This window comes from Lygodium microphyllum, chromosome 2 (assembly GCF_053477565.2).
Source record: "Lygodium microphyllum isolate KBCC chromosome 2, Lygodium_microphyllum_v1.1.10, whole genome shotgun sequence".
Classification (NCBI taxonomy): domain Eukaryota; kingdom Viridiplantae; phylum Streptophyta; class Polypodiopsida; order Schizaeales; family Lygodiaceae; genus Lygodium; species Lygodium microphyllum.
In genome coordinates, this window is record NC_141136.1 from 63,132,304 (window position 1) to 63,156,098 (window position 23,795).

A 23,795-nucleotide genomic window follows, 5' to 3' on the forward strand; every position below is an offset into this window, starting at 1 on the left:
ATTCATTTTATCTTGTAATGAAATGGTTATTTCCACTTAAAAACATGTATTCTATCATTTAATGATTTATGGTTTTTGTTATTTTAAAAAATCGTCTTAAAGTTTTTTTCGTACTGATATCGTAGCGTACCTTATAAAATCATAAGGTATCATTTAGTACCGTATTTTATCGTACCGTACCATATCGTACCTTTTATACCTGACAACTATGCTAGTGGTTTGAGCACTCTGGATCTACCTTGGGTAGACATAATCACTCACCGCACTGTCCTTAAGAATTCTATACACTCGCATTCATTCATTGCATTGATTTATTCATTTCAAAGTTTTCTTCTCTCTATGTTTGAGTATGTGTTTTTTCATTTTGAGTTTCAAGTTTGCATTTACATTTAGAGTTTGTGTTGATTGTGTTACCTTAGCACATAGAGCCATAATACTATATTAGAGAATTTAGGAATCTTCCAAGTTTCACTCTCAAACTAGAAATAAATATTTGACCATGTGGCTAAATCTTAATCTCTTTTTTGAAGATGGAACTTGGTACAATCATCTATATAGTCTAAAGAAAGTTTCCTCTCTCTCTCTCTCTCTTTTTTTTTTTTTTTTTTTTTTTTTTTTTTTTTTTTTTTTTTTTTTTTTTTTTTTTTCTCTCTCTCAAACTTCCTAATATAGTATTACTATGAAAAGTATCCCACAACTCAATTAGAGTACCAAGTAAAAATAAAGGATACATTAAACTCAATATCTTGCAAAGTTAAATGGTTGAAGATGGAATGAAACTCATTCAATTGTGCAGACATAGAAGTTTCTTCCTTCATGCAAAGGTCTATCAATTGTTTTAGCCAATACATTTGAGATGCAAGACTTTTCTTGTCATAAAGATTCGTAATCTATGTCCAAAGTTTATATGCAGTTTGGTTTTCAATTACAACATTGTAGTGAACCTACTTAGGGAGTAATACAATGATTGTGGACTTGCATAGCTCATCCAACTCATCCAAATTCTCAGTTGCAATGTTTTCGGGTTTTGGCATCTTCATTTTTGGGTGGTCTAACTTGCAAATTTTGCACTAAAACTACCATATCTAGATCTTCCAAGCTGTAATTGGTTCCATTCACTTTCTCAATATTAAAGATAGCACTATCTAGTAGAACCACTAGCCACAATGAGATCAAGAATATGCATAGAAAGGCAAAACATGCTGTTGTAATATCTTGCAAATCAGCCCCAAAACCACTGCTAAATCAAGCAAGAGACGAGAGATACTGTCAAAGTAATGAGCTGTCCACAAACTATAAGCAAAAGACTATCAAGTCCAAGTGACTGCCCTTGAATAGAATGTATAAAAATGAAATGATTGGCTATTGTAATGAACTGTAGCAATATGCCAACAACCAACTGTAAGCAAGCAAGAAGAAAGAAGCCAAGAACAATTGGCATTGAAGATTGTCACAACTGTACTATGTCAATAACTATACATGTAATAGGTATAGAAATCATGCATAGGGAAGGTCTCAAGGGTAAATGAAGAGAACTTCTAGATACATAACCCATTTAGCAAAGCTCAATACATAACCCAGAAGCATATAAGTACCACTAACAACACCCTGACATAGGCATAAGTATGAGTTCCAAGCTAAGAGATCAAATCAGTCTATGATAGGGTAACTAAATCCAAGACATATCAAGAGAGCATATACATGTCACAATGAGTCCCATTGTCTCATTGTAATAAGCTCTAGCTAAACTGCAAAAACCAAATGCTCTATAGTACATCAAAGTATCAAATGTGGCTCAATACATAAGGCTGAATAGCTCTCATTGAAGCAAAAGTTGGATGCCATATGAGCAAATAAAGCTCAAAACATTGTATGAATGATATCCACACATCGAAGATCTAAGTGACGACAGACATCTGAAAGTATCAAACCCAAGTAGTCTCAAGACTCTTACTATCGAAGAGCATGTTATAAACATATCCATAGGTGTATATGACAACCAAAGTGTCGATACATCCAATATGGTTCAAAGCATAATGAGTAGAATCTTTGTTAGAGAAATGCTTGTTGCCCACTGTGAATAGTAGTGATAGGAGAGTGAAAAATGAGATTATGATAGCTCAATCAAAGTCCAAAAGCATTCTAAGACATATATCAAGCATCCTCAAATATCAAGCAGGCATCAATACCAAGCCCCAGAAGCATCAGATGACAAGAGGTATATGCTTTTCCTAGATAAATGGCATTTAGCCCTGTTATTACAATAATGAAATCTTTGAGAAAACTAAGCCAAATGTGTATTCAAATTAGCTCAAAAGTATCACATCAAAGCCATATCATCCCCCAAGTATTCGACATCCATACATGTATATACGAGCATCTTGGGAAGCATGTACAAGCTTTAATATCTAAGAAAACTCTGTTTAAACTTGTACAATAGCAAGTGTGTTATATATTTTAGCAAGGAATGGAGGTTGGAAGCTATTGAGATATGCAAGCTCAATCTACCTACTACCTTTTGACATGACAACTAGGTGTGTGTAGTTGTCTATTGTGTGTGTATCTTCAATAAGTTGATAGCTGACTTAACTAGAGTTAATCGGTAGTTAGTCACTAGTCACTAAGACCTAAGTTAGATGTACTTTGTTCTTTGGTGTGATGAATAATAAGATCTCTGAGAGTTGTCTACTCTCTGTTGCCCCTATCTCTCTCTCATCTTTTTAATATGGTATCACAGCCATGACCCCATGACCCCATGAATTTGTGAAGCCTAGAAGCTTGGAAGCTTGACATTGGGCAGGAGTACATCATTGGAGTTGCAGGAGGAGCTGGAGCATGAAGAGGAAAGACTCAAGTGGTTCTACAGTTCATATGGAAGCCATAGCCTACACTCATTGGTCGAAAAACATGAATAGGGCAAAATGCACATGTTGTTGGGATGTCACACTTTGGGAGAATGCAACCATGTTTCACTTTGTCTTTTACTGAAGCTGGATGCGGATGTGGAGCCCTCACCACCAATGGTAGAGGCCTCTCCCGCATCGGTTGAAGATACGTCCACATTCGATACTTCCTCCTTAGTAGGCATAGGAGTTGGTGCCGATAAGCCATTGCCTCCTCCTCTTGTGGATCCCTCTCTCATCTTGGCTAGAATCTCCTCTGCGATGTTTTGAGGGATCTCCTTGCATGGAGCAACTTGTCTCCTTGTCTTGGAAAGATGTTGGAGAAGCTGAGTTGCACCACTTGTATAGCACTTCCCGCAATACTTGTTTGTCCAATGGTAGGGGTTGGATTTCTTTGTGTCTCTCTCCACATGGATCGTGTGCAAATTGAAGGCCTCGTGCTTCTCACGAGTCATGGTGCCGATGATGGATAAAGAGGCCTGGGGGAGAGTGAGATGCTTGAGTCTCTACTCTTGAATCTTGAAAGTTGAAGAGGCTTGAGGGTTGGGGTAAAGTTGAAAGAGCAAGAGTGAGAGAGAGGGAATGGGAGATGTGAATGGCAAATGCTTTGATAGGGTGTGGGATAGAGGGGATGGGAGATGAGATTTGAGAATGGCAAATGCTTTGATAGGGTGCAGGAAAGAGGGGATGGGAGATGAGAATGATAAATTACAAGTCCATTCAAGATCCAAGAGAGGAAAACGAGAATGGTAAATGCTTGCTGAATCCGTATGGAAGCATGGAGGAGAGGAGCACCTTTTGTAGATGAGAGAAGGGTCAATGTTCAAACAGTCAAAGAGGGTTGCCAGCTGGATCGAATCCAAGGAGGGCTGGGGGGGAGTGCATAGCTGGAAAAGGGGATGGGATGAGGTATCCAAGGCTTTCGACCTCCCCTAAAAGTACCACACAGGCAAGTAGAACGCGCTGGATTAAAGACAGTAGAATGCGCGACTCGTGACGCGGAATGTGTAGACATGGTGGCCAGGAAGAGCCCGTTTAAGTTTACGAATCCATACAGATACGTACCATATGGATTGTAGGGTACAAACAGTATCGTACGATATACGGAAACAACTATGACCACTAGTCGGAGTTGTAGGAGTATGGAAGAAGGCTATAGATAGCTAGGCAATAACAGAGCAGGTGTCGGATGATGGAGATGGCGTGCTAGACAGCAAATTGTAGTTGTAGTAGTAGGCGTTGGAGAGGGGCAACAACTAGTCGATCAATGGAGAGGAAATCAACTAGTAATGGCAGTAGGACTGCAAATGTGGCTGAGGGAACCCCCTAGTAGCGGGGGCTGTCACGAGGACATGTATTTTTGAAACCTCACTTAACATGTGGATTAATTTTTAATCACATGGTTAAGTAAATGTTGCACATATGAGGTGTAATTGGGGTTAGAGTAAATTTACGAGCCCGAGACTTGAGAAAATCACGGGATGTTAAAGGCAAAAGTTGCTATAAGTTATGTCGCACAAGTACTTGGTGGTATTTGGTGCTAGTTGTTGGCCTAGGTCATTCATTTGGCCATAAGTGTCAGTTGGTGACACTGGAGAAGTGGCGTTTAATGGTACCTAACGTCAATTTGATGGTCAAAGATGGCGTAGAGACACTCGGGAATGGAAGTTGCCTAGCCAATTCAATTATTGGCTAGTCAAATTATTTTTTAGGGCTGCCACTTATAAAAAATACCCATGCAAGACTAAAAAACGTCTTTAGAGGTTAGAGAGAGGCATTTTAGTGTATTGAGCCTACAAGAGAGAGCAAGGAGATGTTGGTGGTCTAATTTGCAGCCATTAGAGGACCTTTTGAGGCAACAAGGGGTAGGAGAAGACCAATCAACAGTTGATGACAACATTTACAGGCTGTTGGGATAGAGTAACAACAATAAATGATTGATTTCTTCAGTTCTTTGCATCTACAAGTTGTTGAGACAAGGCAGCAACAATAAATGACAAATCTCTCCTCAGCATTCTCTCTCATCTCCCAGCCTTTCTACAACCTTGCTTCGAAGATTACAACATTGAGATCACCAGAGGTTGAGAAATTTCAGATTTCCTTGCTGTAAACCCTAATTTGCAGAGTAGAAATTAGGATTTACCAGCAGCCTCGGGAAGTGTGCCAAAACTTGGAAGCTCCAAGACTTGGATTCAATGAGACTGAAGCTGTTTTTAGTCAAATTCAAGTGGAGAGACTAGCAAATCAATGAATTTGGGGCATTTTTTATCTCCATCAAAGCGGGTGAAGGCCAATTGACTACTCAAATCAAGGGGCAAGATCAGATTGAAGACTTACTGATAATTTTGGATAGTAAGGGGAGTTGGAATACCAAAAGAGATTGGAAGAATCCCATTGTACATCAACTTCTTCTTCAATTAAGTTAAATAAATATCAAAAGGGTGCCAATTTTGGGGCCAACTGGCTGTCCATTGTACAAGATTGTAAATTAATTTGCATTTCTCAGCCTTGTAATAAATGTTATTGTTGTAACTAAGTTGTAACTAGGGAATTACCACCCATCCATGGAAGGAAGGCTAGTTACATGGTTCCATCGCTGGGATTACCACTCAATCCCTTGATTTGGTGGGCGTGAGGCGCCTAATTGCAACCAAAGCTTTGTGCTAGTACTGATTTTTACTCTCTGCTGAGAAATTACAGCAATATATCTTCATACAGTGAGATGGACTCATGCAATGCTGATGCCTCTCAGCATGAACATTCACATGAGAATGAAGGAAATGCAATGCTTGTCTCACCTCAAGGCTCAAACCATGGACAACAAGCTGAAAATGTTGTTGTTGGGCATGATGTATGGCCTTTAGGGCATAAGGAGGCTGATGACCAGCAAAGTGAATAGGAATTTGATGACCAGTTCAAGAATCGGATGAGGACAATAGCAATTTTTTTTTGCTCAATTGGCAAAGGATCCTCAATTTACTCGATTTTTGAATGCTCCAAAGAAGGACAGCAAAGGCAGGAAGAAGAAGACATCTTTTACACCTTTGGGACAACAAGATGCACTGAAGATAATGCCAAACCCTTCATTTGAAGCTCCCAAAGATGCTAATGAAATAAAACAATTGGTACTTATTGGGCAAGGAATGCAAATGCAAGGCTATCACGGAAGTGTCAATCCAATGATTGACTGCCCAAATCAAGGGACAAATCAGATTGAAAACTTGCTGATCATTTTGGACAGAAAGGGGAGTTAGAATACCGAAAGGGATTGGGAGAATCTCATTGTACACCAACTTCTTCTTCAAATAAGTTAAATAAATATCGAAAGGGGGGTCAATTTTGGGGCTAATGGGGTGTCCCTTGTCCAAGATTGTAAGTTAATTCACATTTCTCAGTTTTGTAATAAAATTTACTGTTGTAATTAAGTCGTAATCAGGGAATTGCCACCCATCCACAGGAATGCTGTTTTTAGGGGGCAGTAATAGGTTGGGCGCTAGGGGCCGGAATTGTAGTCAGCAAGGGCTGAACAGCAATAAGAGCATGGCTGATGGCTGAAATCTGCATGGTAGAGTGGGAATCCTGCACACGAGGATGGGCTTGAATGGTAGGCAGCCTATCCATTTGTAGAGGTAGAAGGATCCTTCCAAATTAAGGTTTTGTATGTGGGAGACAAAAATTGTCTAGAACTGCTCCCCATTTAATGATACTTTGGTAATTTACATGTTTTGGGGCGCTTTAAAGAGCTAACTAGTATGAAATGAATGTTTAGCTCAACACAACTCAGTGGTAAGGACTTTACAGTGTTTTTTTTCCCAATTGGTTGATGCATATGCCAAGTCACTTTAGCAAGTAGGGCCCTTGTCTCTTAGTGAGTCTAACTAATATTTTTGCTCTGTTTTTAAGGCTGCAAAATTGAGCAGATTCAAGCAGTTCCAATATAATAGAGGAACTTAAAGCAACCTTCTTTTCTTGCTATGCATGGTTAACAGAACTATAATGTGACAAATGGTAATTTTTCTTGAATCTATTTGGATGTGTCGCAGATATTGGACCATTGGTTGAGAAAAGTGATGATGTCGACTTGAGCAAAGAGGAGGATGTGTTGGAGGTTGTGAAACTTCTGGACTCTGCTTGCAAGGATGTTGGGTTCTTTTATGTGGTAAGGCATTTAGTAGTCACACTTTGTTCAATGTTTGCCTTTTCAAAAGTGTTCTGCTATGTGGTGCAATATAGCTATGGATAAGATTCCTGGTTGGTTTAACTTTTGCTGCTCTCATACCTCGTGCGGCTTTATTGTTTCAAGAAAGAGCGAAGTATCTTACATTTTCTACTCTTCGATAATCATTAATCTTCCTGTCTCGAAAAATTGCTTAACTTCTTTGTCTTAAACTGGTTGCCTTGCAAGTTAAGAGAAGTAAATATGCTTGCATTTGGACTTGCTGTGACAAGAAGGTCCCTTTTTGTTTGTGAAATAGAGCTTCTCTTTACCAAGTAGGTAGGTTTTCTGTTATAAAAATGCACCTTCTCTCTATCAATAATTGTTTAGAATACAGACCTGCACAGCAGATGCTGCAACCATTTAGTTACACAAATCACAAACAGAAGGGGGAACTGTGGGCTGCCTAATTGAGGCAACTGATGTGTTATATTATGTATACACTATAGTCCTGCAAATGCAGTGGACACGTGGTATGCTATGTGCTATAGTGCATAGAGCTGAATGAGAAATGCTCTTGTTATTTCCCCAGTGCAAGGCAGCTCATGATGGAAAATCTCCCTCTAAAACATAAATAGTGATTGCTAATCTACTTTCATGGGGATTTGTACGAGGGGGGAGGTGTTTCCAGAACTAATGCCCTTATCAGACTCTGATTTTGGAGCTGGTAGCTATGACTTTTAGTTCGCTGAAAGCTGTGCAGAAGGTGAAACATTATGTATGTCTGCTGCAATACCCTCATAGATCCAACCTACAGATATGACATCACACAAGCCATACAAGCATATCATGGAGCTGTAAAAGGGATAAACATCAAACTCACCTCAGAGCCATAGAGTCAATATGAGCTTTCCCATGAGCTTGGGACCAGCTTGGCCTATCATACTGCTAGGCCAAGGCTTAGGTTGGAGACTCTAATGGCTGTTCATTTGTGGATCTCTGCAAACCTCATGGCTTTGGATGTAGTACCATGAAACCAGCTCCTATAGAGGTTGCAAATCCTTGGGGTACCATTGGGGATGATTTCTTTTTATGAGAGTGGTGAGGCAAGTCGGGTGCCTTAGAGACTATCCAAGGAGATAGAGAGGGCTATGGGGTGAAACAAGGCTCAGATGATACTCACGATTTTAAAGACGAACAACTTGGTAATGTTGCATCACTTTTAGGGCCATAAGTTACTCTCTCGTAGATACAAATGACATCTTTTTGATATTTGACTCGTAAGAGGGTTTGCAGTGTCACATGGATGCCTTGGATGAGTTTTGCATGCACAAAGGGCTATCACTGAACCTGGGAGAAACTAAAGTCATGAGCTTCCACACATCTAGGCAGCTTATATCCATGGAGATAGAGAGGGCTATGGGGGTGAAACAAGGCTGCCCACTATCTCTGACACTCTTTGGCTTATATGCAGGTGATACTCACGATTTTAAAGAGAAACAACTTGGTAATGTTGCATCACTTTTAGGACTATAAGTTACTCTCTTGTAGATACAAATGACATCATTTTGATATTTGACTCGTAAGAGGGTTTGCAGTGTCACATGGATGCCTTGGATGAGTTTTGCATGCACAAAGGGCTATCACTGAACCTGGGAGAAACTAAGGTCATGAGCTTCCACACATCTAGGCAGCTTATAAGAGAGATGATGATTACATGTAAAGATACTAGAGTACTCTCGACAAACTCTTGTATACCTGGGCATCACTTTCACTAGAATAAGGGGGCACTTTTCGTAGTTCTACGAGACAGGAAACATGTGACAGACCCATTGCTACCATCATTACCTTCATTGTTGACCTCTCCCACCAGCTGTCCACCCACTGCAGGCTGCTGCCCTGCTTTTGGTGGTGCTGTCCACTCTGCTGGTGGAGGTGCTGCCCGTGTTTCAAGCTCACTGCCCTTGCTTCTTGGGCTGTCACCAGCCTGTTTTGGAGGCCCTCCTTGTAGTCATCAGCATTGAGGACTCTCTTTCTGCTGTCTCTTGCCTCCACCTGCTGCCATCTGCCATCACCCCACCATAGAAGCTGTGCTTTTAGTTCCAGGCTGCTGACAACATCATCTATTGCAGATGTCACCCACTCACAGTTCATCTCTAGAAGGTCTGCATTTTGGCTGTCTTATTGCCAAAGAATGCCCCAAAGGGGGTCTTCTAAGAGATGCCTGCAGTTGGGCAGCAGATGAGGATGTGCATCAAAGTGTTAACAACCTCAGTCCATAGGTGGGTTGAGAAGCTTTGTTGTGAACACCATAGAACATGCCATGTTCATCACTGTTGTTGAAACATGGATTTAGGACATGGCAATGTGGAAGCTATGGAGATTGAAAGATGAAGACCAAACTCATGAAGACATAGACACAGACAAGACTAACTGTCAGACAAGTGAATTAGGTTCCAAGATTGAGACTTGGACTCATAAACACAATCTTGTGTGTGGTTAATGACATAGACACTTTACTGAAAAGAAAAGAGTACTATCATATCATTAAAGAAAAGGAAGTAAGTACAATGCTTTATAGGAAAGTCTAGGTAGGACATCCTCCTACTGTGCTTATGGGATTCTTGCCCTAAGCCCTCACTACTCCATCTAAAGAGACTGAAGTAGGTGTGATTGCAAATATCTCAGCGCCCCTTCTCAATCACAACCAGAAGTACAAAGCGTGCAGAGGCTTTAGTGAAAGCAGCACCTGCAAAGTGTGGGCACACCATAAACATGGCAAAACACTAGAGGCTATCGCAAAAAAAAGACTAAGTGTGGGTACCACAAATATGGTGGACATCCAAAGGTTGTAACAGGGGCCTCACAAAGTGTACAGAGGTTGTAGTACAAGGATACATGAGGAGTTTACTGTCAGAGTGCAATGATGCGGAAGCGTAGGACAAAAACTGAGAGAGAGTGAACACAGAGAGAAGAGAGAGAGAGAGAAAAGGAGACGGTGTAAACATAGAAAATCTGCAGTGAGTATGCTGTATAAGAGTGCAGAAATACACAAGGGGGCAGAGGAAATATCTGTGTATGTCTTCGACTTGATGACCTCGATCTCCATCAGCCCGAGATAGATCTTCAAGATCAGAATCTGAAATCATCGAATAATGATAATGACTGGAGTGTGCCACCAAGTGGCTATAAATAGCCAAAAAGAATAGCAATCACAGCAGTAGGTCGGCTGCATTAAATACAACCGACTGCACATAAAATACTGCAGAATCTGTCCGACCGCAGCAAACTAGGACGCCTGTACTTGCTGTGCCACGTGGCACTTGTATCTGCCTGCTGTCCGACTGCTGACGACTATCCAGGAAATGACACTGTCTAACATCCCCTCTCAGATCGTGGACGGGTCAAAAGACTAAGGGATCTGGAATGCTGCCGAAGAAGAGCTTGGGGAAGTGCCTTCGTAAACAAATCGGCAAGATTATCCTCGGTCTTGCAATACTCCACATCAATGGTCCCATCCAGAAGTTTCTCTTGAATGAAGTGATACTGGATCTCAATGTACTTTGTCCAGGCATGAAATACTGGATTCCGTACCAAGGCAATGCAATTCTCATTGTCACACGGCAGAAGAGTAGGACGAGTCTGGGGCCAGCCAAGCTCCTCCAATAATCTCCAAATCCACACAACCTCACATGTGGTGAAAAACACAGCGCGATACTCCGCCTTAGTAGAAGAAAGGGCTACCGTGGGCTGCTTCTTGCTACTCCAAGAGATAACACCTGTACCCAAGATAATACAGTAGCGTGTAGTAGACCATCGGTGGTCCACATCGCTAGCCCAATCCGAGTCACTCCAACCTGCAAGAACCAGATCGGAAGCATTTGTATCTGCGGGATAAGAAATCCCTAAGTCAGAGGTCCCCCTCAAATACCGATGAATCCTTAGGGTAGCCTGCCAATGCACCTGTTTGGGTTCTATCATGAACCCTGCCAAAAGACCCACAGCAAAACAAAGATCAACACGAGTGTTGAGAAGCCAAATCAAGGATCCAATCAACTGACAGTAGCATGAAGCATCCATCACTGGAGAATCTGAGTGTGAAGTGGCCTGCCAATTCAGATCCATAGGAGTAGTAATGGGCCGACAAGTCTCCATCTCAAAAGTCACCAAGAGCTCCTGAATGTACCGCTGCTGAGAGATGAAAATCCCCCTCGGAGATTGATAAATCTCGTGACCCAAGAAGAAATGAAGAAGCCCCAAATCCGTCATCTCGAATGCTTGATGTAAAGCTGTCTTGGTCTCTCGAACCTTCTGTGTATGATCCCTTGTCAAAATTAAATCATCAACATACAACACAAATAACACACGACCAACCTCGGAAGTGTGCACATAAAGTTGCGGATCGGCCTTGGAGCGCCGATATCCCAACTTCGATTGAAGAAACGAGTCAATCTTCTCGTTCCATGCACACGGAGCCTACTTGAGGCCATACAAGGCCTTCTTCAACCTGTAAACTTTCCCATCCGAGGATCCAAAGCCAGGAGATTGCTCAACATAGATCTTCTCCTGCAAGTCACCATTTAGAAAGGCCGACTTCACATCCAACTGATAAATAGGCCATCTCCAATGGCCAGCCAAGGCAAGAACAGCTCGAATAGTCGCCATACGAGCAGTGGGGAAAAAAGTATCATGGAAATCAATACCTGGGTGCTGAGCAAAACCTTTAGCAACAAGGCGAGCCTTGTGCTTGTCCAAAGAACCATCGCTAAGGTATTTGGTCTTAAAGACCCACTTGACACCAATCACCTTCTTGTGAGAGGGACGAGGCGCAAGAGTCCAAGTGCCATTCCTCTCAATAGCCTCTAACTCGACTTCCATGGCCTTCCTCCAATGATCAGACTTCAAAGCTTTCTTCACTGAAGTGGGCTCTCGATCCTACATAACACAGGTTAGCAAACAATAGTTGGAGCAAACAAGCTCCGAAGAATGTGCCTGGTTCCTCTGTGACCTCCGCGGTCCATCCTGCGGTTCCCACTCCTCAGGGACCCCCTCGATCCCTGAATCTTGGAGGGTGTCACGAGCCCAACAAGGAGGAGGACGAACCTCTCCTCGTCCCTCTCCATCTGCTGAAGACTCAGGAACATCCACTGGCAGAGGCTCCTCGGGGGTGGCCCATGGAAGAGAAGACTCTGAATCCGAAGAAGAATCTCCATCAAGAGGCTCTGGCTTCAAAGAAACTATCTTGGGAGCCCAACTCTCCCTTGGATCTCCAAGGATGGGGTGCTCCTCATTCCCCTCTGTGGCCGGTACTTCCACGAACCGCACATCTCGGCTCGTATAGACATCCTGCTTAACGGGATCAAACAAATGATAACCTTGGGATTGGGAGCTATAGCCAACAAAAACCTGTCGTCAGGAAGCCGCCTTGAACTTATCACACTGCGCCTTCAGAATGTGCACATAAGCATCACACCCAAAGATCTTGAAATAAGAGACATCAGGCTTAGTCCTGAAGTAAGCCTCAAAAGGTGTCATCCTGTCAACGGCCGAAGTGGGAGATTGATTAAGGATGTGAACTGCGGTAGCCACTGTCTCGGCCCACAGAAACTGAGGTGTCTATCGGTGCTCCATCATGGTGCGGGTCATCTCGATTACACTTCGGTTCTTCCGCTCCAAAATGCCATTTCTTGGGGAGTGTTGGTGTTAGCAAACTCCTGGTGAATGCCCTTATTGCACAAAAACGAGCAAACTCATTAGACATAAATTCACCTCCATTGTTTGAACGCAAAATTTTTAATCGTCGGCCAAAACGGTTCTCCTAAAAAAGAAGCCAATCCTTGAAATGAGAGAAAGCCTCTGACTTCAAAGTCAAGAAATAGGCCTAAGTCATCCTGCTGTAGTCATCTACGAGCAACATGAAGTACAAGCTCCCCTTCAGGGACTCGGTCCTCATCAAGCCACAAAGATCCGTGGATATAAGCTCCATGGGTGAAGTAGACCGCCTAGAAGCTTTGTTGGGAATCGCATCCTGACGCAGTTTTCCACAAATGCAAGAGACACATGGCTGATGGCTCACCACTATGTCCGGAAAGCCTCGGACAAACGACCCTCACGACTCCTTCCGAAGGTACTCGTAGTTCAAGTGGCCAAATCGAGCATGCCATAGCTCGGACTGTGTCTGAGAAGTTAGAAGAAGAGAAGTAAGAGCTGAAGAAGACTTCAATTTGTAGACTCCATTTTCCTCATACCCTGCAGAGAGAACCTTCCTTGATCCATGATCAAGGACTCGAACAGTATCACTGTTAAACTCCACCAAGAGGCCAAGAGCACAAATCTTATGAACCGAAAGTAAATGATACCCTAATCTTGGCACATGCAACACCTCAGAGGTGTGGGTACCACCACGTCCATCTGGAATAAGCTGCATCTCACCCCGCGCAGCAATAGACACAGAAGAGCTGTCTCCAATGAGAATCTGCCTATGCGAAGGTCGCAAATGGGCAACACCAACGGAAGGAGTCATGTGCCGGGAGGCACCATTGTTCACAATCCACTTTCGAGCCTGGGGAGCTGTCATCACAGCATCAGAAGTTGGTGTAGAGTACTCAATGACTGCTAAGTGTAGAAAAGCAGCTGATGAGGGTGTAGCCACCACTCTAGAGTCCTTCGTGTCCTTCTTCTTGGTATCCTTATTGTCTTTGTTGAGGCAATCCTTCTTCCAGTGACCGGTCTTTCCACAAATATGGCAAGTTGATTCCTTCTCCTTGTACTTCTTGGATTTGTTGTCCTCCTTTTTCTCCTTTTGGTCCTTCCCCTTCTTTTGAGAGGCTTGACCAACCAATGCCTCCGATTTGGAAGCATTCTGTGCAAAGAATTGAAGAAAATCAGTCATTTACTGCTGCTTCCCTATCTCAATAGCCTATAAATGCTATCACCTGCTGTTGATTGGTCTTCTCCTATCCTTGGCTGCCTCAAAAGGTTCTCCAATGGCTGCAAATCAGACCATCAACATCTCCTCCAGCTCTCTTGCAAGCTGAATACACAAAAATGCCTCTCTCTGACCTCTAAAGATGTTTTTCAATCTTGCATGGGTATTTTTGACAAGTGACAACCTTCCCAAATGGTTTTTCCAACAATTAAATATTAATTTTTAGTCTTTAAATACTAAAAATTAATCTAATAATTATTTCGATGCCTTGAAAAATAATCTGACTGGCCAATAATTAAATTGGCTAGTTAACTTCCATTCTCGAGTGTCTCTGTGCCATCTCTAATCATCGAATTGGTGTTAGGTACCATAAAACGCCACTTCTCTAGTATCACCAACAACTGACACTTAAGGACAAATGAATGACCTAGGCCAACAACTGGCATGAGATACCACCAAGTACCTGTGCAACATAACTTATAGCAACTTTTGCATTTGATATCTCGTGATTTCCTCCGGTCTTGGGCTCGTAACTTTGCTTTAACACCAGTTACACCTCACATGTGCAACATTTACTTAACCATGTGATTAAAAATTAATTCACATGTAAGTGAGGTTTCAAAAATACATGTCCTCATGATAGAGATACCAACCACTGATAGATCCTAGTGAGAACCAGAATTCAGCCTATAACGAAGAGAATAAAACCTCACTAATGAAAGGCAAAAAAGGAGCAAAGAACCTCGTGGGCATTCACTTGTACATCCAAAATCTCTTCTTCTGGCTAGGCAACAATATATCTACAATTATGGTCAACATACTCTTCCAAAAGAGAGTTAGCAAACTCTAACAACTGCTCCTAGTTTGAGTCTTGGGAATTTGACATCCATGGCCGGGTCTTCAGCCACAGGATTTAAGTCGGCATGGTCCATTTCCAGAAGTCACTACAGTCCTTAAAGGGGCATCAACCTTGATCCTGAGGCACAATAGGGCCCTACAAGGACCAGGCGGTCACTTGGCAGACATTGCCTCGTTCTAAGGGTGCTAACAATATCTGCTTTAGATACACGGAGGTGGTGCAGGTAGGTAAGTGAACATCAAAGGCAGAGGACAAGCTGGAAGCCCCACGTGTCCTTGTTTTCTGTAGGAAGCAGAGGAGTTGCGTAGGGTGTATAGGGCTCAAGCCTGGCGTGAGAGCACATGGCAAGGCTAGACCCAATGGCAAGCATGATGGGGGTTAGGGTTTAGCAAAAGCCTCAGGAAGCATGCCAAAAATTGGAAGCTCCAAGACTTGGATTCAATAGGACTGAAGCTGTTTTTAGTCAAGTTCAGGTGGAGGGACCAGTAAATCAATGAATTTTGGGCATTTTCCATCTCCATCAAAGCGGGTGAAGGCCAATTGGTTGCGCAAATTAAGGGGCAAATCAAATTGAAGACTTGTTGGTCATTTTGGATAGCAAGGGAAGTTGAAATACCAAGATGGATTGGGAGAATCCCATTGTACATCAACTTCTTCTTCAATTAAGTTTAATAAATATCGAAAGGGGCTCCAGTTTTGGAGCCGAGAGGGTGTCCATTGTCCAAGATTGTAAGTTAATTTGTATTTCTCAATTTTGTAATAAATGTTACGACTGTAACTAAGTTGTCATTAGAGAATTACGATCCTTCCATCGAAGAAAATATGGTTTTATGGTTCCATTGCCAGGATTACCACTCAATCCCTTGATTTTGTGGGCTTAAGGCATTTGATTGTGAGGCAAAGCTCTGTACTATTACTGATTTTTACTCTCAGTGGAGAAATTACAGCAATATGTCATCATATAGTGAGTCGGACTCAAGCAATGATGATGCCTCTGAGTATGAATATTCACATGGGAGTGAAGGAAATGCAATGCGTGACCTTGGACAAGGCTCAAACCATGGACAACAAGTTAAAAATGTTGTTGTTGGGCAAGATGCATGGCTTTCAGGCCATAAGGAGGCTAATGATTAGCAAAGTGAAGAGGAATTTGATGTGAATTGGATGAGGACAGCAACAAATCTCTTTGTTGAATTGGCAAAGGATCCTCAATTTACTCGATTTTTGAATGCTCCAAAGAAGGACAACAAGGGCAAGAAGAAGAAGATGTCTTTTACACCTTCGGGACACCAAGATGCATCAAAGATAATGCCAAACCCTTCATTTGAACCTATGGGGCAAGGAATGCAAATGCAAGGCTATCATGGAAGTGCCAATCCAATGGATTTTGGACCACTTGGCATGTATGGTATAATGGGGCAGCTAGGATATTTTGATGGAAACACGATTTTTCATGCTATGGTTGGACAAGGACCGCATATGGGAATGTATGGCACAAATCCCTATGGTATCTAGCAACTAATGTATGGTGTGCAAGGCCCAATGTATATGAGTATGGTTGGAAATATGCAAAACCCTGTGTATGGCAGCATTGGCTTGATACATGGGGCACAAAGAGTATGGTAGTGCATCTACACCCCCGAATGCTTATGGGTTTAAAGGAATGAATGTTGGTCATGAAAATGCTCCATTTGACGTTGGTGTAGATGTAAATTCAGCAAATGAACTTTTTGCAGCAGCTAATGTATGACAACTTGATACTGAAAGGGGCAACAAAAGACTATGATGAGGGTGGAAAAGCAGTGAAGTTTGAGTCCTTCAATGGTGTACAAGATAGGTTGAAAGCTTTGACTCTCATTTAGTAGTTTGATGCAGCCTATTCAAGGGGGAACGTCACAGAGTCCTTGAAGATTCGAAAGGCAACTACTTGCTTGAAAGGGAATGCATTATAGTGGTGGTCCACTCTTTTGATACAAGGTAGAGCACTGTCAATGTGGGTACAATTCAAGCAAATATTTGCATCAAACTGGTTGAGAAGTACCTTTAAGGTGGATATCATGAGAGCTTGGAATAAGCTGGATACTAAGGAATGTAAGAATTTGGAGCAATGTGTTGTTGATTTGGACTTTGCTAATGTTTATGATCAGCTTTGCAATGGCCAAAGGCATGAACACTTTATACTAAGAGATCCATTTCTGATGATGCATGGACGAGTGTGTGTCACAAAGCAGTTAAGGCCTAGAGTTATCATTGAAAGTCATGCTCCTCCGTATGCAGGACAAATAGAGGTATTGATGTCACGGTTAAGGCAGTGGAGTATTTCTTTTATTGGCCAGCTTTGAGGCATGATGTAGAACAATTTGTTAAGACATGCATTGTATGCCAGAAGATAAAGCATGATAGGTAGAAGATACCGGGTTTGTTGCAACCCTTGCCTATTCTAGATAGGCCTTGGCAGATCATTGCAATGGACTTTATTTTTGAGCTTCCTAAGACACCTATAGGGAATGATGGGATATGGACAATCATTTGCAAGTTTAGCAAACAAGCCCATTTCATCCCGGTGAGGAAGAAAATAAAGGCTAATCATATGGCACGATTGTTTTTGGAGCACATCTTTAAGTATCATGGTATGTCAAGGTCAATCATTGGTGATCGAGACCCCCTAGATGATCAGTTTATTTTAGAAGGGGCTGTTTGAGAATATGGGTACCACGTTGAAATTCTCGTCATCCTTCCATTTGCAGACGGATGGTCAGATTGAGGAAGCAAATTGCAGTGTTAGATCTTTTGAGGTGCTATGTTTCAGACCACAAGACATAGTGGGAGCAGTATTTTCCCTTGGTTGAGTTTGGTTACAACAAGACAGTGCATAGTTCTACGGGCAAAGCTCTAGTTGAGGTGGTTGAGGGTGGCAAGAAAGTACCACCTATTCTGCAAAGGAAGGATAAGATCTTTGAGGCTGATCGTTATGTGGAAAACTTGGATCTGGTCTATGCAAAGATAAAATATGCACTTTAGAGATTGCAAGAAAAGCAAAACAGGGTAGCTAATCGCCACAGATATGCCTTGCAGTCTACAGAGGGTTATTATGTATTGCTGCGTTTTAAAAAGGCAAGGCTGAAAAAGTTGAAAGGAAGAGAAAGATTGTATGTGAAGTTGAGTATGAGATACTTTGGGCCCTTCCAGGTATTGGAGAAGATGAATGATGAGGCATATCGACTGAAATTACCTTCACATTGGCGAATACATAATGCCTTTCATATCAGTTTGTTGAGGCCTTTTCATGTGATGTACCTGAGGATATGTTTGCTGAAATTCATGCGAGGTTGAGGAGCTGGATGAGATTTTGGTACTTGAGCAGATTTTGGCACATAAGAAAAGAAAGGTCAAAGGTAAAGTTTCTAGGAGATACTTGATGAGATTCTAGAATTATTTACCAATGGGTGCCAAATGGATGGAAGAGGATGACTTGACAGACCATCGTCAGTTGTTGTAGCTTTACCTAGATGCCTTTTAGTTAGAGCTAACTTTAGTTTGGGCTACGTTAGGTTCAGTAGAGCAAGGGTTTGGAGTATTGCATGATTCTTAAGAGGGAGGTAGCACTTCCACTTCTGGAGTTATGGACAACCCTTGTATATAGTGGATCTCGAATGTATTCAGCATGTATCCAAGGTACTGGGCTGACAATATGTTTGCGATGAGGTCACTACTTAGTGTACTAGTCACTGTGAGATGTATGTAGATGAGTATGAGCTTCACTCGGGCACTGAAACTATACTTTTGCATCAACTTATGATCAATTTGGCATGAATTTTGCCTCAACTTCGAGACAAAATTTTTGATCAAATTTCAACTCAGTTTTTGATGAGCTTGAGAACTGTTTATAGTCACTTTTGGGATCAGTTTTGCATCGGTTTTTGCATTGATTTGTTGGTCAGTTTTTGCAATGAGTTTGTGATCACATTGGAGTCACATTTGCTGCAATTTGTGATCGGTTCTTAGATCAGCCAGTGATTAGTTTATGATTAGATTATGCTCAGTTTTCAATGGTTTACATCTGGTTGCATGGACAACAGCATATGTAATGATGCCAATGATGTTTTAGCCATGGTTTATGCTTGGTTATGCTATACTATGTTTTGGTTTTGCGAGATGAGTTGAGCTCATGAGAAATAGGCATGTCACATAATAATCTTGCAATGTTTTTAAGATTCTTTGTGAGTCTTATGTTATGTTATGATTGGCTACTAATTTTCAGCATGTGTTGGGCATATGGAATGGTTGAGTAACAATGTGCAATGTTGTGTTAACTATGATGCATTGTGCAAATTCCAATTCACTATTTTGCTTTTGATGCATCTGGGAGTGCAATCGAGGACGATTGTAAGGATTTTAAGGGGGAGGAATGCCATGAAGACATGTATTTTTGAAACCTCACTTAACATGTGGATTAATTTTTAATTACATGGTTGAGTAAATGTTGCACATGTGAGGTGTAACTGGGGTTAGAGTAAATTTATGAGTCCGGGACTCGAGGAAATCATGGGATGTCAAAGGCAAAAGTTTCTATAAGTTATGCCGCATAGATACTTGGTGGTATCTCATGCGAGTTGTTGGTCTAGGTCACTTATTTGGCCATAAGTGTTAATTTCGGTGATACTAGGGAAGTGGCGTTTAATGGTACCTTACACTAATGTGATTGTCAAAGATGGTACAAAGACATTCGGGAGTGGAAGGTTTCTAGCCAATTTAATTATTGGTCAATTAAATTATTTATCAGTGTATTTGGAAAGGGTGCCAGAAATTGGAAGCTCCAAGACTTGGATTCAATAAGGTTGAAGCTGTTTTTAGTCAAATTCAAGTGGAGGGACCAGTGAATCAATGACTTTGAGGCATTTTTCATCTCCATCAAAGTGGGTGAAGGCCAATTGATTGCCTGAATCAAGGGGCAAATCAGATTGAAGATTGGTTGGTCATTTTGGACAGCAAGGGGAGTTAGAATACCGAAAGGGATTGGGAGAATCCCATTGTACATCTTCTTCTTCTTCAATTAAGTTAAATAAATACCATAATGGGCGCCAGTTTTGGGACCAACAGGGTGTCCATTATTCAAGATTGTTGGTGAATTTGCGTTTCTCAGTTTTGTAATAAATGTTTTCATGCTGTAACTAAGTTGTAATTAGGAAATTACCATCCATGCACGGAAGGAAGGCTAGTTTCAATCTCTTCTTCAGACTGATGGTGTGGAGGAGATCTTCGTTAGTCCACGTGGCTTCTATGAGGTAGTGGTTCACTCTTCCTTGGCTCAAGACTTTCTTCTCCATCAGCAACTCCTTTTCTTTGATAAACAATTAGTGCATATTGTTTGTTGGTTTCCAATGGAAGATTTCCAATGTCTACTCAAGTAGGCATGCCCAATATGGGTGGAAGTGGAGCGATGCCCTATTGTTGATTGAACCCTCCTCAAGGATATCCTGGCCATGTGTTGGGACCCCCCAATTTGAAGGTAGCTAAGAGAAATTGAATGTGCATGCTTTGGAATATAGTGGTTGTGCCTCACTTGCAATGGTATGCAGCCTCTTTGGTTCCATCTCTTTGGGATACTTCCATTGGACATAGTTTCTCCTGTGGTTAGGTAGGTCAGTTCTTCGCAAAGTGTCTAGATAGAAAGACTACCTCGGTAAATCAACTTATGGATAGAGAGCAAAATGTGTCCCCTTGTTTTGCTGAACAGATTATTGAGCCTAGTCACTCAGAACCACCACCACAGCTCCTTCCTTAGCTCTAGGAACATAGGGATGGACGGAAGCTCGCTGCACTAAAGGAAAAGCCAAGTAAACTTTCGTGCCTACAGTACATGCTGGCCCTTTCTTATCATTGTATCCTCTTTGCACTTATTCATGCCATTGAGATATGGAGATTGCTTTAGTTTCTACTACTTCCAAGGATCTACAACCTCCCAAGGAGCCAGCATGCATGTGATCCACTAGCCGTGCTAGCCTTGTTGCATACTCGTCCTTTCTGTTTGTTGAATCCCTTGTAACTGGTTTATCTATGATGGCTGAGGGCCACTTTGTAATCTCATATTCATGTAACTTTTTTCATAATTAATATAAACAACTTGTTACGAGAGAGAGAGAGAGAGAGAGAGAGAGAGAGAGAGAGAGAGAGAGAGGCTTCATGGTGGCATGTGGTTGATGCTTAACAACCTCTTTGTCTTAAATCTTCCATGCTTTTGAATCATTTGGTCCATTCTTGGAAATCGGTCCTTGCTAAATCTTCTTGGCAGTCACCTTTGGATTGGGAGCCGGTAAACTTCTTGAGAGCTGAAGTACTAGCTATTTCAAAACTTCTCATATGGAAAGGCTAACGCTAATGTTGAATAGGATGGTGTACCTGGGACTAGTCACTTTTGTTGATGCTATTGATCTCTCTATTTCTCTTATTTTCCTTCGCTCTCTACACCTCTCTCATAGTGTTTCTCCTTTTGGTTCACTTACTACGATCAAGCCTCAACACATGCAGGATGCCCGACTAGCTTTTCCCGAGCCCAAACACATGCATGGGCACTGTCTTGAAGGATCTTATTCTATGAAATCTGATATAGACTTGTCCCTTGTCGCAGATTTGCAATCTTAAATCAAAGACATGCAATGATAATCGATTGAGCTATGCACTCTCAATTTTCCATTTGTGCATGCAGCCATGAGGACGCTACCTCTGCAATTCTAGTATGATTCCTTTAAAGGGGAGAATAAGGAATGCAATGAGACCAACATTGATTCATGATTGTCCAAGTGGATAGCTTATTTTGATTTTTATCAATTTGACGATGCTCAACATATTGGACATATACAGATTTTGTTACAAAGGAAGGCTTGTGCTTGGTGGGCAGGGCTACCCCCCCGTGCCAGAGACATGGATAGATTTTCAATGTGTTTTTGTGAAGCGCTCTATGACTGATGATGATTGAAAATTTTCTCAAGTCGTTTGAGCTCGACATAGGGAAGAAGACCTTAGATATGTATTCACAAGAATTTAAAGGTCTTCATAAAATAAACCTTTGGATGATCCTCAGGCATTAGATCCTCAAGCATTACTCAATATGTGATCTCTCTTCAAGTTGCCAACCGATTACTAAAATGAGGTGCTCCTCAACTTTTTACATTCCCTAGAAGATGTCTATAGGTATGCCAAAAACTTTGAGAGTACTTTGGCTACTAGTAGAGGCAACTAGTGGATAGGTGGGTCCCATTATCTACTTACACCTTTAAGCCAAAGAAAACTTCTACCCTAGGAGTGCCTCATCAATTGCGTTTGGAGTCGTGCAAAAAGAAGGATGATAATCGCAAAGTGACTCTTAGTAAAGATCACTCTAAAGGTCATTGTTTTGCATGCCATTAGACTGGGCACTTTCGTGGAGATAGAGAGGCTCACAATTCATGAAGGTGAAGTTGACTTCAAAGGCTTTGGTAAATACTTTAGAAGCTCTAGGTATTTTTAGCAAAGGATTTCTTTGTTTATTCAATAAATAAAACTATGTTTAGTCTGTTGGGTTTCATTCACGCCTACGCTCACAAAGGAGTGTCGGTGATTAGTAGGACACTGGGGCACTTTTTACTCTTGGTACAAGAGGTTTTTCCCCTAGACTTATTCTCTTTTTTCGTTTTCGTATGTGCCTATGTTACACATTTACGGACACTTATCATGTTCGGGCGTGAATACCCCTTACAACCCTAAGGTTTAAGGGTTGTACTTTGTACTTTCAGTTTACACTCTTTCAGTCTATTGCATTGGGTGTCGTGCTTCACTCTCCACACTGTCTACTGCACTGTCAGCTGAGCCTCGATCCTCTCCTCTCACATTTGGTATCAGAGCTGAGTTCTTGCTCTGATCTCATCCTCCAGGAGTGCCTGCGAGCTACTTCACACTGTAGCTGGTTCCAGAGATCTGTAGCTTGACCTGCTCCGACCCCAGCACCTGCAGAGCAGTCCCAGTACTATTGCAACCAGTGCAGTAATAGTCGCTAGCACCTGTGCTGCGCCCCGCCAGCTGCACCAGACATCCTGCCTGCACAGCCTCCCTGCGCTGCTGCCTCCAGTGACTGCCTGCTGCCTCCAGCGACCGCCTGGAACTCCTGCCCTACGCCGCTGCCTGGTCCCTGCCGCCTTCAGCCCCTCTGCGCTGCCCCAGTCTTCCTGCGCAGCCCGCCGTCTCCTGCGCAGCCACAAATCCGCCTCCTGCTCCACCAGCTCCCCTACGCCCTGAACCTGCAGCGCCTGCAGCGCTGCCTGACTGGGCCACCCTTCACCTGGCTACAGCAGCTCGTCACGCTTGTTGACCAGCCCCGCCTGCCACCAGTACGGCTGTGACAGCTCCCGACTGTCAAATTCAGGGTAAAAGCACATTTTTAAAATGAATTTTTTATTTCAAATCTTATTCGCAGGAAAGGATTGTGCCTGGGCAGCATATCTCTGCATTTGCAAGTGTCTGGGACACATTTCATGCAGAGATTTTGTGAAATTTTGGGGCTTTTGTTGTAAATTCAGAGATTGGCAAATGTACTGCAGTCTCAGTCTGAAATAGACTGTTTTTGACAATTTTGGGGCTAGAAATTTTGGGGGTTTTGCTTCTACAGTGTTGCTGAGCATTGATTGCACCTTGGACTGCGTGCATTACAGACAGTTTTGACAGAGTGTACCTTAGTTTGCTAATTGCAGCAAGCTATTTGGTATAACTTCTGAAAATTTTGAGATTTCGAGGTTGGTCCTGCTTGGACATTGCTCTTTTGCCTCTTTTGACATTGATTATCATGGCAAATCAGGGAGGTGATGTATTCACCTATGTATTCAAGGAGGACAGATTGGATGGTAACAACTACTCACTTTGGTCCTTCATGATGAAGAATGTGCTGATTGCAAAAAAACTTTGCGACTATGTAAGCGG

At 42.2% G+C, this 23,795-nt stretch overlaps 1 protein-coding gene across 2 annotated transcripts in view; it reads left to right on the forward strand.

Moving 5' to 3' along the window:
* Nucleotides 1–23,795, forward strand: part of LOC148039814 (homoarginine-6-hydroxylase 2-ODD-233-like) — a 196,455-nt gene that overhangs the window by 49,200 nt on the left and 123,460 nt on the right. For both annotated transcript variants that reach the window (XM_087694255.1, XM_087694264.1), the window contains exon 2: nt 6,947–7,062. In XM_087694255.1, the coding sequence (XP_087550381.1) occupies nt 6,947–7,062 (116 nt within the window). The remainder of the gene's footprint in view (nt 1–6,946; nt 7,063–23,795) is intronic.